This window comes from Martes martes (assembly GCF_963455335.1).
Source record: "Martes martes genome assembly, chromosome: 11".
Taxonomy (NCBI): Eukaryota; Metazoa; Chordata; class Mammalia; order Carnivora; family Mustelidae; genus Martes; species Martes martes.
The window spans coordinates 96,721,454-96,736,598 of NC_137899.1; the positions used below are offsets into that span (position 1 = coordinate 96,721,454).

A 15,145-nucleotide genomic window follows, 5' to 3' on the forward strand; every position below is an offset into this window, starting at 1 on the left:
AACACACACACACAGTTTTACTCAAGCCAACCAAGTGCCACGTGATCCACGACAGCTCTTCAAACCCAATGGGTAGCTGCCGTGATCTGTAAGAGACAAATGTGCTAGATTCTGCACAGCATTCCGGGGGCAACGCCACAGAACACCCTTAAGAGGTTACACCCTCACCTCTGTCCTGTAGGGTGAGAGAAGACAAACACCAGTAAGAGCCTGAGCACAATCCAGGTCATCTCGGTACAGGAGAGACCAGTGAAGTACGATAGGGATAGAAACAGTGTGCTCCTGGGATCCTCAGGAGAACAGTGTGCAGGCAGGGTGGGGGATAAGGGGAATCCAGAAGAGCGAATGAAGATTCGAGAAGACGTGCCTGGTTTCACTGAGCACTGGGTATTGCAGGAGTGGTGGAAAACAAGACTGGGAAGAAGGGTTGGAAATGGCAAAGTGTTGGGGGCCTCAGGGGGTGGAAGGCGGGAAGACAAGAAGACAGAGCCGTGCTCTAAGTGCCTAAGGGTGAAGGTGATGGGGGGCCTGGTGAGGGAGGAGAGGCCCCTGGGAAGAAGGGAGCAGGTCTAGTGATCCGGAGCATTTGTGAGAGTTCCTTGTGTATTCCAGGGTCTGGGCTGGGGCTGGGAGGGCTCTTTGGGGTCAAGCTGCAGGTCTGAGGCTGAAGGGGGCTCCGTGACACTGAGTGACTGCCCTACTCCGCCGCACAGATCGAAGCCTGGGAGCAGGAGCAGCTGAGCCAGCCCGTCTGCTTTGACTGCTGCTGCATTGACCAGTCCCCCTTCCAGCTGGTGGAGCAGACGTCCCTGCACAAGGCAAGTCCTTGCCCCCTGAGCGTTCAGGGCTGCTGAGGACAGGGGAGGTCTGGGGTGAACGTGCGCTGACGGGCTGCTCTTTCCCTGCAGACCCACACGCTGTTCTCACTCCTTGGCCTCCACCTTGCTTACGTGACCAGCATGGGGAAGCTCAGGGGCGTGTTGGCATTGGAAGAGGTAAAGGGGACAGGGCCCATTTGAGCAGCAGGAGGAAGAGCGGGCACAGGACAAGGGGGTGGGGGTGTGGAGGGCATGGTTTAACTTCTGGGAGGTCCCCCAGATGTCCCTCTCTATTTCTTAGGCAGAGATTGGAGGGGATGGAGGGAGCAAGTGGCAGGTGGAGAGGAATGGCCCTAGGACCTTCCATGGGTTTGGGATGAGGATTCTGGGCATGAGTCACGGATTCATGTGTTTGCTCTGGGGAGGGCCGTGGAAAGAGGGAGGAGATGGGTGTGGCTGAAGGACGCCTGAGGGTCCTTCAGGAAGGGGCCTTGCCAGAGGAGTTGAGATTCGCAGATCCACAGGTGCAACCCCCCCCCCCGCCCCTTCTCGTGCCCCTCCGTGTCTTTCCCCCTCTTCCTCCGTGTGCGAATGCATGCCTGTTTGTCTCACCCTGTCCCATCTTCTTTCTCTTCCCAATTTTATACCCCCTTTCCCCCTCCCCACCAGCTGCAGAAGGCCATTGAGGGGCACACCAAGTCTGGGGTGCAGCTCCGCCCTCCCCTCGCCAGCTTCCGGAACACGACTTCCACCCGGAAGAGCCCTGGGGGCCCGCCCCCTCCCACAGAGGCCTGGATCCTGCCTGAGGGTGGAACGGGGGCTTCGGGGGCAGGGGATGGGACTCCCGCCTCCCCAGAGACCCCTGTGCCCTCCCCCTCCCCAGAGCCCCCTCTGTCCGTGGCTCCAGACAAGGCAGAGGGTGAGCTGGAGGAGCTGGAGCTGGTGGGGAGTCCGGGGCTGGAGGAGCTGGCGGACATCCTGCAGGGCCCCAGTCTGCGATCCACTGACGAGGAGGATGAGGACGAGCTGATCCTGTGACCATCTCCAGGACCTCCTCTTAAAGACTGTCCAGAGCCCCAGGCCAGTGTGTGTGTGGAGGGGGTATGTCCTCAAGCTGGAGAGAGCACACCGACGTCCTGACCCCTCCTGGGAATTTTAAAAGGTGATAGTTTTAGTCTTAGAGGAGGGTCAAAATTTGGGCAGAGAGTAGCCTCAGTCAGCTCTTTAGGCCACGTCCAGACAGGCGGGGGTTCCAAGCCCAGTGGAGGATCTGATATTCCATGGGATTTCCTGAGCCTTCCTGGTACATGGGTGGGAAATCCCCTGCCTCTCTCAGCCTCCCTTCAGTCCCCCGCTGCAGTCCCCGGGGTCTTGACCCAACACCACCCTGGCTTTGTCCCTGTGACTGACAGGCTCTGCAGGGGGAGGCCCACAATGACTGTGGCTTCGGGGGAGAGGGGCACCTCCCGGCCTCACAGAGTGCCAGCCCTGAATACTCTCACCCACACCCCTCTCTCACAGCCCCCCACCCCATCCTCCGGCTTGCGGACCTCCACTCCCTGAAATTTGCCTCCCACTCCATTCTGGCTCTCGCTACCTGTCACCAGGGAGGGGCCATCACTAAGGCAGTGAAAGGCCGGTCCCATTGGCCCCTCTTCATCCCAGGGTGTAAGCAGTACGTTGTGGATAAAGGAGGAGGAGCCCCCAAGAACAAAGGGCTCTGTGCAGGAAGCAAGTGTCTCGTTGCCGAACACTCATGCCTCCTTCAGGCACAGATCCATCCTACCTCGCACCAAGGACAGCTTCCTCACCCTCCAGTTTCCAGGTCACCCTGGCAACTACATCCCCTCTCCACTGTCCTCATTGACCTCTCCTGCCCCAGGGTCCGCTGTGCCCTCCAGCTGCTGCCACTGTGGCTTCTCCTGCCAGGAACCAAGGCTGAGGGCAGCCAGGTCACTGTGTCACTCAGACACCAGCCTTTCTTAGACTGGTTCTTTGTGTTCCTCTTCTAGAGGTGGGGAGATGGGGGTTCGATGTCAAGATGGCAAACCTCTTTGATGTTTCCCATCCCAGGGAAGCCAGAGACTTATCCTTCCCAAAGCAGCAACAGGGTGCCTGTCGTTAGCCTGTCTTTCCTCTGAAATGGTCCTGGGTGTTCTGAGCCCCCAGCAGCCCTGGCTTCCACACCCAAGGCTTTCTTCCCTCCCTCCCTCCTTTTGGTCCCTATCTAGTTCTACAGTTGTACTCCTTTTCTGACATCCTCCTCCTTCCCCTCCCCCTCTCCATCATCCCCCAAAGAAGACACTCATAGTCAGAGGTGCCACCACATTCTGTTTAGTGCCATTGAACACAGCCTGTAGCCCTCTCCAACAGGATGTCCCTTCCACCCCCGCCCCCAGGCCAAGAGAGGGTGCAGCCTGGGCAGGGGGGCTGGCAGTGGGCATTTGAGCCCATGCCCATGTGTATATAATCTATGATATTTATATATATATATTTATATATAATTCTCTCTGTAATATATGTCATAGAATCTCTCTTGGGCCTGGGGTGGGAATGTCACATTAAGAAAACATGCTAAGACTGGCCGTAAAAATGGTTATTTCCCAGACCTGGAAGACAGAGTATGGGATGTAGAGGTGAGGACAAAGAAAAGGTCATACACTCATTCACCAAGAGCCGCCCCCCCACCCCCCCCCCCAGCACAAGGATAAGAAGGGAGGCATTGGGGGAGGTGGGGCAGTGGAAGGGGAGGAATGGGAGATTTGGATTTTTCTTTAATAAAGTGATTTGAAAATGAAAGTGCACCCCCCCCCACCAAAGGAAAATCATTTAGCAAGAGCAGTTTCATTCACAAGAATATAAAAACAGCCCTGTTCCAGGACTGTTGGAAAACGTGCTGCACAGCCTTTAACCCCAAAGGAAAAGCAACCCTCCCCCACCCCACCCCTGACAGCCTCTTCCTGCACATGCCCCTCCCCTCCCCCAGAATAGGCTATAAGCAAACCCCATGCACCCTGCCCCCAGCACCAGAGAGGCAGTTCCTCCCTCCAGAAGAGTCCTAAGAGGGTCCCAGGCCAGCTCCTTGGCTCTTCTCCCTCTTCAGAATGGAAAATGCAGGCCCCCACCTGACCTCTGGTCTGCGAGCCCCCTCCATGAGTAAAGTCTGCTAGATTCCCTCAAGGTTTCAGCCACTGTTGCAGGGACCGTTTGGCTTCCTCTGGGAAGGGAGGGAGGGAGGGAGGAAAGAACAGGGCTTTAGTCCACCTTTCCCAACTCCATAGGCCCTGAGCAAGAACAAACTGTAATGAATGAGCCCACTGGATTGGATGTCCACCGTGGCCTCAGGGCAGAACCGAGGCAAGAGGGCGTGAGACTGAGAGGAAAAAGATGGTGCATTGAGACAGCAGGTGACATGAGTCGAGGAAACAGGGACCAGTGGGAAGAGGGAACCGTGAGCATGCAAAGCCCGGAGGTCCTACGGCAGGAGGGCAGGAGTCTCCGGTGAGGGGCAGCCAGCGAGGGCACGCAGGGCCACCTCCCAGAGCTGCTCTCTGCGCCGTCCTGCTCCCTCCTGTGTCAGGTCCCATCACCAAACACAAGAGAGGTCTTCCGTTGAGACAGCTGTGGATAAGGTGACCCCCTACCCACGCTCACCATGCCCACACCCGGGTCCTCCAAGGACCAACCCCAGGAAAGCCACTGTCCCTCTCCTCTGGAGGACATGGGATCCTGGCCTCAGCTGCATTGCAAGAGCACATGTGAATGACAGTGTGAACTCTGCGGGGTGGGATCGAGTCACAGATGGACAGAAACACCCCGACTTTCAACCTCCTCATTCCAAAGAAATAGAAGTCTGGGGCATGGGGTGGGAGGGCAGTTCTGTCCAGGGTCTGGGAGAGAGTGACGTGCCCCCTTCCTGGCAGAGGGTACAGAGGTGGGACCCCTGACGAAGTGTGGGGAGGACACAAGGCCTTGGAGCTGGAGCCTTAGCCGGGCACGAGGCAGGAGGGAAGGCAACAATGAAGCTCTCAGCGTCTCTCTTCTACCCAGAGTCTCCCTGTGCCCCCGCAGTGGGAAGGGGCAATGTGCCAGCCATCTCCACAGCTGTGGCGTCCTTCTCTCTCCCCCTGGGCCCCTGCTGGCAGGATCTCTCACAGAAGGGCTGCGCAGAAGTCCCCACCACAACGGAAACAGGGAGTGAGAGGACAAGCCCTTTCGGGGCGTACGCCTCACCGTAACCCGTCCTGGAAGGAAGAACACTCCGATTCTCCTCTCTTCCTCCACAGGAGGCCTGGGGAGGGAGGGAGGACATCTGTGAGGCCCTCGTTAGAGTCCTGGGAGGAGCTGAAGAAGGGGCAAAGGAGCCGAGGGCCCACACTGCTCCTCAGCAAACAGCCCGCCCTGGCCGGGGCCTGACAGCACCGGACTCCTCCCTCCAACCCACTCAACCCTGAGTCCCCAAGAAGTTATAAAAATGTAGAAAAGGCAAAGAGAAAAGTGTAAACAGCTCCAGAGAATTAGAGGGTGGATGGAGGGAGACACAGCCCTCATGCTTCCCCATTTGGCCAGGACACCTGCATTCTGTGTCACCCCCTCAGGGCCAGGGCTCCCAGAGCAGGAGACAGAAGAAGGCAAAAAACGGAAGCAAGAGCTGGGGCCAGCCAGCCCGGCTGGGCCCCTTCCCAGATCCTTGGATCCTCCTTCCTGACGGGGGAATAATCAAGATCTCGGAACAGGCGGCCATGTTTGTTCTCGGTCTCATCAACGACTTTCTGGTCTCTGAGCAGGCCCTGATACAGAGAATCGCGTTCGTGTCCCTGTGCATCCCAGCTGCCGCTTCCCCCTCCCCCGTGACTCCTGACCTCAGAAGCCAATTTCTCACTGAGGGCAGACTCTCCACCCTCCGCGGGCACACGACTTTGGGTCGTCGGGCCATACCGAGAGCCCCCGAGGTCTGTTCCTCATAGTGGGGATGAGCTGGGGCCACAGCCAGAGAAAAGAGAGAATCGGGAAAAGCAGGAGTGACACAGAGAAAGGAGGCATTCCCACAGCCACAGTCAGGGCTCCTGGAAGACGAATCAGAGGGTGAAGAACTGAGGTCCAGTCGACGACCTCGAGCTGCTCTGTGCTCTGGTCCTCAGGAGCCACATGGGAGCCGCATCATTACAGACCCAGAAGCCTGCCGCCAAAGCAAAGTTCAGGGCCATCTGGTGGTCTGGGCCTCAGTTCCCGGACCTGTGGTTTCTACAGCATAAGCCTGGGTAAAATCCCATCCGGGCTCTCCATTTTCCCAGCGAGGGCTGGCAACTCCTGGGTAACCTCATGGTCTTCTGCCCGGGTTTCAGCTGTGCCGCTGGGGTAGGGAGGGTTTTGTTGCAGCCATGCCCCTCAAGTGGGAGTGGAAGGCTGGGCGTGGCGTGGGAGGAAGCTAGTTGTTAGCCTCGCCCTCCTCCTCATCGAAGGACTGCACACCTGAGGATGTGACGTCAGACACCTTCCGACTGAGAGCAGTGGACATCTCGGGATCTTCTCGTGGGGACAGTGACTCCAGGTCCCGGCATCCTGCATCCTCTTCCTCCTCAGGGGCCAATGGCCTCTTTTCCTCCTCGGCAGGGCCCCTTGCCAGGTCCACTCCCCCCACCCCCGGAGCCCAGTCCGTGTCTGACCCCAGCAGAGGTGGAGGCTCCTGAGCAGAGTAACCGCAAGCAGGCTGGGAAGGCCCCATTTCATGCAAGCTAGGCTGGGAGTCATCAAATGCAGGGCCAAGATAGGATCCCGTGGCCGGAGAGGCAATGAGGGACTGGTCGCTGGCTTCCCAGGCATCCGATGACCCCAGACAGTACATGCCCTGGGACACATAGGAGTGAGGCCATCCATCCATGGGGCCTTGAGCCAGGGCATCTGTAAAGAGAATCACGGAAGTCAGCAGGGTCACAGAACATTGAAGGCGGCATCAACAGCCCACACTGCTGAGTAGGGAGGGTGACAGCGTAGGGAGGAGAAAAGGAAAGCTGAGACGAACCGGGAGCCTACAGGAATGGAGGGAGCCCGGTGAAGTCCGGGAGTCCTCTCAGACCTCGGAGGGACCATCCCTCACCTTGACTCTCCATCAGCTCCTGGTAGTTGTCACTGTAGTTGCAGCCCAGTGGCTCCTGGGTGGAGTTGACACTCATGTCCTCGCCATCCATGGAAGACCAGGCCATGAGTGTGGCCTCAGAGATGGCAAACTGTTCCATGACACCTGCAAGAAGAAACGGAGTTGGCACGAGATACCTCTGGAACGCTCAGACACACGCGTGGGGTTTGGTGACATGGGGGCAGCACTGTCCTAGAAATACAATGCAAGCCACCTGTGCAATTTAAAATTTTCTCACAGCCATATTAAAGAAAACATAAAAGAAGCAGGTGAAATTAATTTTTATAACATATCTTATTTAGCCCAACATATATCTTGGATTATCTTTCAACATGTCATCCATATAAAATTTATTAACAAGGTATTTTACATTATTTTATTCATACACGTTTTTGAAATCCAGCCGGTCTTTTACACTGACTGTACATCTCCATTCAGATGAACCACATTTCAAGTTCAAGTTCAAGTGGCTACTGTATGGGACAGCACAGACTAACCCCCACACAAGGCAAAACCGTGTGGGACTTCCAGAGGTCAGGTTAAGAATTCTAAGCTGAGAGAGTTGGCGGCGGGGGGGGGGGCGGTATTCTGGTGAGATATCTAAAGGGATTAAAATGAGGAATTTCCAGAAGTTTCTCTTTGGACGGTTTTAAGAATGTTAGCCAGTACTAGGTCATCAAAGACAGGGGAAACTAAATGAGGGGGTTCAATTTCAATAGAAAATCCCCAAGGAAGCACCATGGGCTTGTAGGGCCACAGTGGTATCAAGAGGAAAGTTCCAGCAACTGGGAGAAGGGAAGGAGAACAGACTAGGGAGGCTGGGTAGACCTGTGGGTCCCCATTCTAGTCAAAGCTGTCGGTTGAAGCTTACATTGCCAATTGCCCTAAACAACCCCCTACCAATCCACGTTTGTCTCCCCCCTCCCCGCTGATAGTTCTACCTTCATGCCACCAGCACAGAGAGACCTCCCTTCTCTTCCAGATCTATCCTCCTTCCCAGCTGTCTTACTGTAATCACGCCATATGCCTGTCTAGCAGGGATTCCACTGTCCTGGACCGAAACCTCTTCTGTATACCACCCTCACCCCACCAAGCTTCCTTGATCTAGTGGCTGTCATAAGCAACGAGTCATGTAAGTGAACCCACTACTGCAGTGTGCCGAGGGGCAGAGTCTCGAAGGGACTTGCCACTGCCTTTTCTTCTTTTTCCTCAAGACACATGAGTGGAAGAAAAGTCTTTCAGAGTTGAAGGCCCCTGCCTTTTTGTTCTATACTGACAGTGCTGCCATTTAGGAAAGAAGGAATTTGGAACAGGTGGACCCACAGTCCCGTGTCATTCTCTTTAATTTCTGAGATAATAATAAAAATAAGTTTGAGGGCACTTGCCCGAATCAGTCAAAGTACTTGAAACCAGAGCTGCTGGGGAAATTATGACTATGCTCGTCATATGGATAGAGCCAATCCCGCCATCAGGGATTGGGCTGGAAGGTCAGTCTCATCCCGAAAACATGTCTCTTGAGGGTCCCCAGAATAAGTACCTGCTAGGAAACGCGCCTCCTTCTCGCCATCGCTGAGGTCGGAGTAGGCGTCGGTATCCCTGCGCACCGCCTCGTGGCTGTGTTGCGGCTGAATGGCTGGTGTCTTCCCCCAGCCCTGCCACTCAATCATGTGGGCCACCCGGCCTTGCCCCATGGCTGTGGGCTTCGTCACGTGGTCCTTCATGCTGCGAGAAATCCCTGAGGGGCCAGACATTCTCCACATCCTCCAGAATAGCACACAATACCCATACAAGATCCACCCCACGTCCCCACCCAAGTCCCATGGGACTCCATCCAACGGAGGAGCTCCATATGAGGGGCAGCCTGGACAGGAGGGCTTGACAGAAAGGGCAAATAGGTCACGGGTGAGTCTTCTTTAGGCCTCTAGGAGCAAGGAGACTGAGACCAGGAGCGCATAGGTATTCTCCTGTCTGGATGCATCCCCAGGTCAGGAGTCTCACCTGAGAAGGATGACTTGGCCAGGGCCCCAATGCCATAGGCGTTAGAGTTTCGCTTCAGCTTTGGAAGAATGGAAGTGGTGTCCTCCATGGAGAGCTGGGAGAGGGAACGTGGAGGAGGGGCAGAGAGGAGTTCAGAGCTTCCAGGAGAAACGGTCTGAGTTAGGGCAGGTGACGGGGAAACATTATGCCCAGGAATCCCAAGGACGCTTATCCCACAACTGCCCTTGAAAATATGGGGAATCGTTAGGAAATGTGAGGCTCACGGTGCCTGCTGTGGCAGATCAAGGGAGGGTACAAGGGAGAGGAGCTAGGGTGCACTGGGGGGGGGGGGAGGGCTGGCCGAGGCCGCACTCACATTGATGCCGTCCCAGGAGAAATCCGTCCGGCTTTGCTGTGAGGAGAGAGCAAATGGAGTGGGGATCCCAGGCACTCCCAGGAATGCAAGTAGCCCGCACCCCACCCCCATCCCAGGGACTTCCAGGAGTGTGTGAAGTAGAGAGGTTTTTCCCCAGCTTAATTTAGGGAATATTAGGAGTTCAATGTGGAACATTTGGCCTGTGTTTTGAGGAAAGCAGGAGAAATGTTCCTTAAAAGTATCAGTCTGAAGAAGTATTTGGGCTGTTCTCTTGGAATTTAGGAAGATAATTCAAGGATCAGGCAGCTGGGAGGCTTTGTTCCTGAGGGTTTCTGGGGTCTTTTAAAAGTCTTTTGGTTGGGGCGCCTGGGTGGCTCAGTCAGTTAAGCATCTGTCTTCACCTCGGGTCCTGATCCCAGGGTCCTGGGCTGGAGTCCCACTTTGTGCTCCCTGCTCAGCAAAGAGCCTGCTTCTCCCTCTGCCTCTGTGCCTCTCCCGCTCATTCTCTCTCTCTCTCTCACACAAATAAATAAATAAAATGTAAAAAATATATATATATATATATATATATATATAAATATAAAAAACTCCTTTGGCTAGGGGGCAGCCGGGCATGGGGTCTCACCTCAGTGGACGGCCGGTGGAGACTGCTCCCGTGCAGCGAGCTGGTGCTGTCCATGTGGATCTGGTCGACATCCTTCAGGCCCTTCCAGTCCACTGCAATCACCTCATTCCCTGAAGTAGCCACAGGCTCATTAGTTGCTCCACCTTCAACACCCCCTGCCGATCCCCCCCAAAAGGCCCTTCCAGGGTTGCAGAGTGTTTCCCAGGGGCAGCCCCCCCAGAACCCTCTCTTCCCTCCAGCTCCCACTCCTTCTGAAAGCACATTCCTTTGCGGTCCCTACTCTTCCCCAATTTTTGATAGGACAAACCCTAATGCTGAGCCAGAATATTCCCTTTGAGCTCACCCAAGAATAGCATATTCAGAGAAAGTGTTGTATGGCCTTATTTGTTGTTGTTTAAGTGGAGGAGTCAGCGGTTGGGTTTTACCAGGAAAACCGTTCTTTATTCTGTCCTGAGGCATCTTTGAGGGTTTCTATATGGGAGTATATGGGAGCGGTGCCTTTCATCCATTCTGTTTCCACAAATAAGGGCATAACTTCTTTAGGGGTAAGCTTCTCTATATGTGGGCTTTGTGACTTGTATCTTGGAGTTGGTGAATCTGTCTGGCGGGAAGGAGGTTTGGCGGGGATAGAGGCAGGATTTGGGTGTGTTCACTCAGAAATGGTGAGAGGGGAGAAAGCAAAGACTGAGATGCGATCATCTGCCCTGACTGGTGGGAGACAAGCCGTGGATGGAAGAGGAGCAAAATGGCACAGGGGGAGAAGAGAAGGGGACTTTTAAAAATAGGACCTAAAAGAATAGGCATTCAAGTCAAGGAGAAGACAAAAAATAATGAGGGGGCTGGTGGACAGGATTTGAGGGCGGACTGGAGAGCTGGAGGGCAGAGGAGGCTGGGAATTGTTCAGGTGAGGCCAGAGCTTGTGGCCAAGGCAGATGCTGGCAAGAGGGCAGGGTGGTGCCTCTCCTGAGAGGTTGGGGAAGAACCCCTTGGGCAGTTGGAAAGGAACTCAACCATCAGATGGCTTATTGATCCTCCCTAAATGTAGAGTTTTGGGGGGGGGGGCTTGAGCCTGGAGATGCATTCAGCAGGAATCCACACAGCTAGTGCAAAAGGGATGGTTAACGGGTGGGAAGGAGGTAGTGCCCTCCTAAGTGAGCCCCTCTCCCTTGGAGCTACAGGGGAGTGATGAGATGGGTCAGACCAGGGGCTGTGGCTGTCAGGGAAGAGGAAATAATTGACCCCTAGGGTAGAGAGTAGGAAGGGGGCAGAGAAGAGGAGGGATGAGGAGGGCAGAGAAGGAGAGGGGGGGTGGCCTTTGTAGAGGAGGGAGAGCTGAGTCAGAGCTGTTGGGGGGGGCCCGGGAGGGGAAGAAAGAGAACCCCAGGAAGAGGTGAAAGCAGAGGAGGGGAGTATCCATGGAAATAAATGGGGTCTCAGAGAAATCAGGCTTCCGGAGAGTGAGTTTGTTTGTAATAATAATACGATTTATTCTCTCAGCCTGAGGTCACTGGGTCGTGTAGGCGGGAGAAATTGGGAGTTGGAATGGGAAAAATTGGGGGGTTTGGGAGAGGGTTGGACTAATTCATGGAGCTGTGAGCGTGGAGTGGGTGCGTGGGGCGGGGGATAAGGGGGTGGAAGCAAGGCAAAGGCTGAGAGGAGAGACGACTTAGGAGGCGCCTGTGCCCGCCCCCAGTCCAAGGTAAATAAAGAGGCGGCCCCGCCCCGCCAGCCCCCGCCGACAGGTGCTGGTCCCCGTTCCTCGGGCCGGCCGGCCCCACCCTCCTGGGAGCGGGCTCCCCACCCCGGTCCGCCCCTCTAAATCCCCCAGCCTCCTCCCCGCGCCCCCGGCCCTTTCCTCCAGCCCAGCCCGGCCCCATTTTCTCCGGGCGTGGACCCAGTTCCCCTCCCCGAGGCACCCGGCGCATCCCGCCCCCGCCCCGGAGGGAAGATGCACGTGAACAAAGCGAATCGGGGGAGGCCGAAACGGCAGAAAAAGGCAACAAGACAGAGGGAAAGAGGTGGGAGCAAAACACCCATGGCAGACGGAGGCGGGGGGGCGGGGGCCGAGGCGGGGGCCGGGGGTCCTTGGAAGGGGGCTGCCCCAGAAATGGAAGGGGAGAAAGGCGCGGGGGGAAGGCAGGGTCGAGGCGGATGGCCGAGAGGTGGCGGGCGCGGGGACGCGCGAGTAGCGAGAGGAGGCTGCTGGAGAGATGATGGAGAGGGACCGCGCCGGGGGGGAGGGTGGCGGAAGGAGGTTGGAGGGAGACGAGGGAGCGGAGCAGCCGGGAGGGCGTCCGGCACCGGAGGCGCGAGGGGAGAGCGCGGAGGAGAGCCGAGCACGGGGAAAGTGCGGGAGCCAGGCCGGGGCGGGGGGCGGGGGGCGCCGGGGGGCGGTGGGGGAGGGGGCCGGGGAGCGGCTCGGGCCGAGCCTGCCTCCGCCCGCCCCCGCCCCGCCGCGGTACCCACCCACGGTCCGGGAGCCGATGCAGCCCATGGCTAGGGCGCCTCCGGGGCCGGGCGCTCACCGCCGCGGGGCGGGCGCCGGGGGCAGCACCGGGAGCCGCGCCGCCGCCCCAGCCGCTCTGCAGCGCCGCGGCTGTCTCCGCTCGGCTCCGCTCCCCCCTCCCCTCTCCATCCCTCCCCGCGGCAGCCTCCGTCGCCGCCGCCGCCGCCGCCGCCGCCGCCTGGCTCCCCCGCCCCGGCTCGGCTGGCGGCGGCGGGGAGGGGGCGGCCCGGGGATTGGCTGCGCGCGGCGCCTCCCCGCCCCTGCCCTCGACCCCGCCGCCGCGCTCCCCGCGCACCTCGCGGCGCTCCCCTCCGCCCGCCCTGTCCGTGGCCCGCGCGGGGCTCCTCGCCCGGTCCCGGCCGGGCTGGCGTCTGGGGGTGCTGGAGACCCGGAGAACGTCCCCCTTGGGTCCCCGGTGGGGACCGCTGGGAAGGAACCCAGCGCCCGCCCTCCGGTTCTGGTGGATGGATTTCGAGGGCCGGGTTTGGGGATGCCCAGCGAGAAAGGCGCGGGATTGGGGTGGGGGGGGGAGGCGCGCGGGGGACGTGCAATAAAGCTTGGATGAAGGGCCTTGGCCGCCAAATTCCGCAAACACTTGTTTTCTTCCTGGGGCCTCATCTGGGACACAAACGCGAGCGTGATTGGATACAGCTTCGGTTGCTCTGCGTTTCCTGTGCGCTGTTTTGTCCACCCAAACAGATCGCGGAGTCTTTGCGAGTGGATCGTGTGCTAAGCTTCCCTGTACTGGGCGCTCGCTGGAAACTCGGGGATAAGTATGGGGTTGGTGCAGATCCCTCCAGGCCTGCCTGGGGATGGGAGAGTAGAATGAGATAATTCAGTCCCAGCTAGAGGGGAATAAAAATCAGGATTCAAGACGACTAGACGGCACAGTTTTAAATCCAATTTAACTTTCTGTGCGATGATCTCCTCTGACAAATGACAGCATGGATGTCAGGGAGCAGTCGAGAGAAGGGAGGATTGCCCTCTGGCTGTCCAGAAGGGGTCAGGTAGGTACCAAGGGTGCGGTGGGTAAGAGATTGAGAGAAAGAGGGAGTGATCTATGTGGTAGGGGTCAAGTACTGTAGTATAGCAGGGAGGAAGTGAAGTCCAGAAAAGTCACACAAGAAAGGGACCAGAGGCTCTTGTCTGAGCAGGGCCCACAAACCCAGAGTGGGAGAGAGCTGATGGGGTCAGCACCAATGACAGCAAACGCTGACCCAGGGTTGTGTGTTCCCCACCTGCCTTCGTGTCCCTCCCGGGTTGGGCAGAGAGCAGGACACTGTCCCTGGTGTGGGTGTGTAACAGAACAAAATACCAAGTCTCATAGATGCACCTTTTAACCCTGTACAGTCTGAATGGGGAGCTAAATTTTAGGGTGATAACCACCACATTCTGTGGAGTCCCAGATGAAAGATGGGAGAGAAGGTGATAATAATCTAATTGCAGATCTGGGAGATGGAATTATGGAGAGAGAACTGATCTTTGGTCTCTGTGCATGACAAAAGAAATCCAGTCTGCATCTATAAAAGCATGAGAGAGAAGAGGGAGTCGTCAGTAGGTCTCCTGAGATTTTAATCATCCAGTACAATTTGTGGCAAGATCTGATAGCTTATTTTGACAGTGAGAAGAATTAGCAAGTATTTTTTCCCCATATTTACTATTGTTGGTTATACAAAGGAGCATCATGTGGTTTCTGCCCTTCTGGAATATATTGTCTAGCTGCAAAGGAAAGAACACGGAAAGATGGAGGGAAAAGGAGGAGGAGGAGGAGAGGCAGGAGAGGAAGGGTAAGAAGAGGAAGAAGAAACAGCTTCCGATACTACAGCAGTGCCGCTCAGTCCCTCTTGCTCATGGAGAGAAAGCACTGATGGGAATATCCAGGTCAGGAAGTAACAGACCGAGTGGCCAGCTCTGCTCACACCTTCCCACCTGAAACTGCTCTCCCTTTGGGGTGCTCTCTGATTCCAGTATTCCCACTATTAGTCTGGTCCAAACATGGATACAGACCCCGCTCCTGTTCCCCTTACCACAGCTGTACAAGGCTGGGTTTATCCTAATGATTGAAATCCAGTCAACAAAAGGGTGCCCAGGTTTTAAGGAATCAGTCCTGGTTCCCATTCTGTCTTAAAGGTATTTCCAGCACGAGAGAAACGCAGAATGTCAGAGGCACAACACTGGCCTGCTTTCTTTCTGCTTCTGGTACAGGATCCCCTTACTTCTCCCCATTTAGAAGCATTCTTTCCCAGTCTTTTTGCCATCTTCAGAGCCAAGGTCAAAGATTCCAGTTCTGATATGAACAGGAACAACCTTTCTGGAGGACGATTTGACAGTACTGATCAAAAAACCTTTAAAATATGCATTGCTGTTTTTGCGCATTACTAAATTGTGACACAGCTATTCCATTTATAGAAATATTCTAAGGAAATAAAAATAGAATGTGGACAAAGATTTAATCTACAGCACCCATCAGAACACTATTTACATAATAATGAAAGATTGTACACACCCCACATGCTCAAACCTGGGGATTAATTAAATAAGTTATGTATATGCTTATAACAGAATGCTATGTAGCCACTGATAATATTTGATAATATTTGATAATTGATAATATTTGATAATTGAATTGAAATTGAATTTGACAAATTACTCATGATATGACATTATAAAGAAGCAGGCTGTAATAGAAGAATTAGAATATATCAAT

General features: G+C 55.8%; 1 protein-coding gene across 2 annotated transcripts; it reads right to left on the reverse strand.

Annotated features, from left to right (window-relative positions):
• Positions 1 to 6,246: 6,246 nt before the first annotated feature.
• FAM131B (family with sequence similarity 131 member B) lies at positions 6,247 to 12,541 on the reverse strand (the record flags this gene model as incomplete). 2 transcript variants are annotated; one of them, XM_080818966.1, is made up of 7 exons in its annotated part: positions 6,247 to 6,719; positions 6,916 to 7,059; positions 8,492 to 8,689; positions 8,953 to 9,046; positions 9,308 to 9,343; positions 9,933 to 10,042; positions 12,399 to 12,541. In XM_080818966.1, 7 exons carry the CDS (start codon positions 12,424 to 12,426, stop codon positions 6,247 to 6,249), a joined length of 1,083 nt encoding a protein of 360 aa, XP_080675092.1. The 2 variants fall into 2 exon arrangements, with proteins under 2 accessions (XP_080675092.1, XP_080675091.1); XM_080818965.1 differs by lacking the exon at positions 9,308 to 9,343 and having other exon boundaries at positions 12,399 to 12,426.
• Positions 12,542 to 15,145: the final 2,604 nt, after the last annotated feature.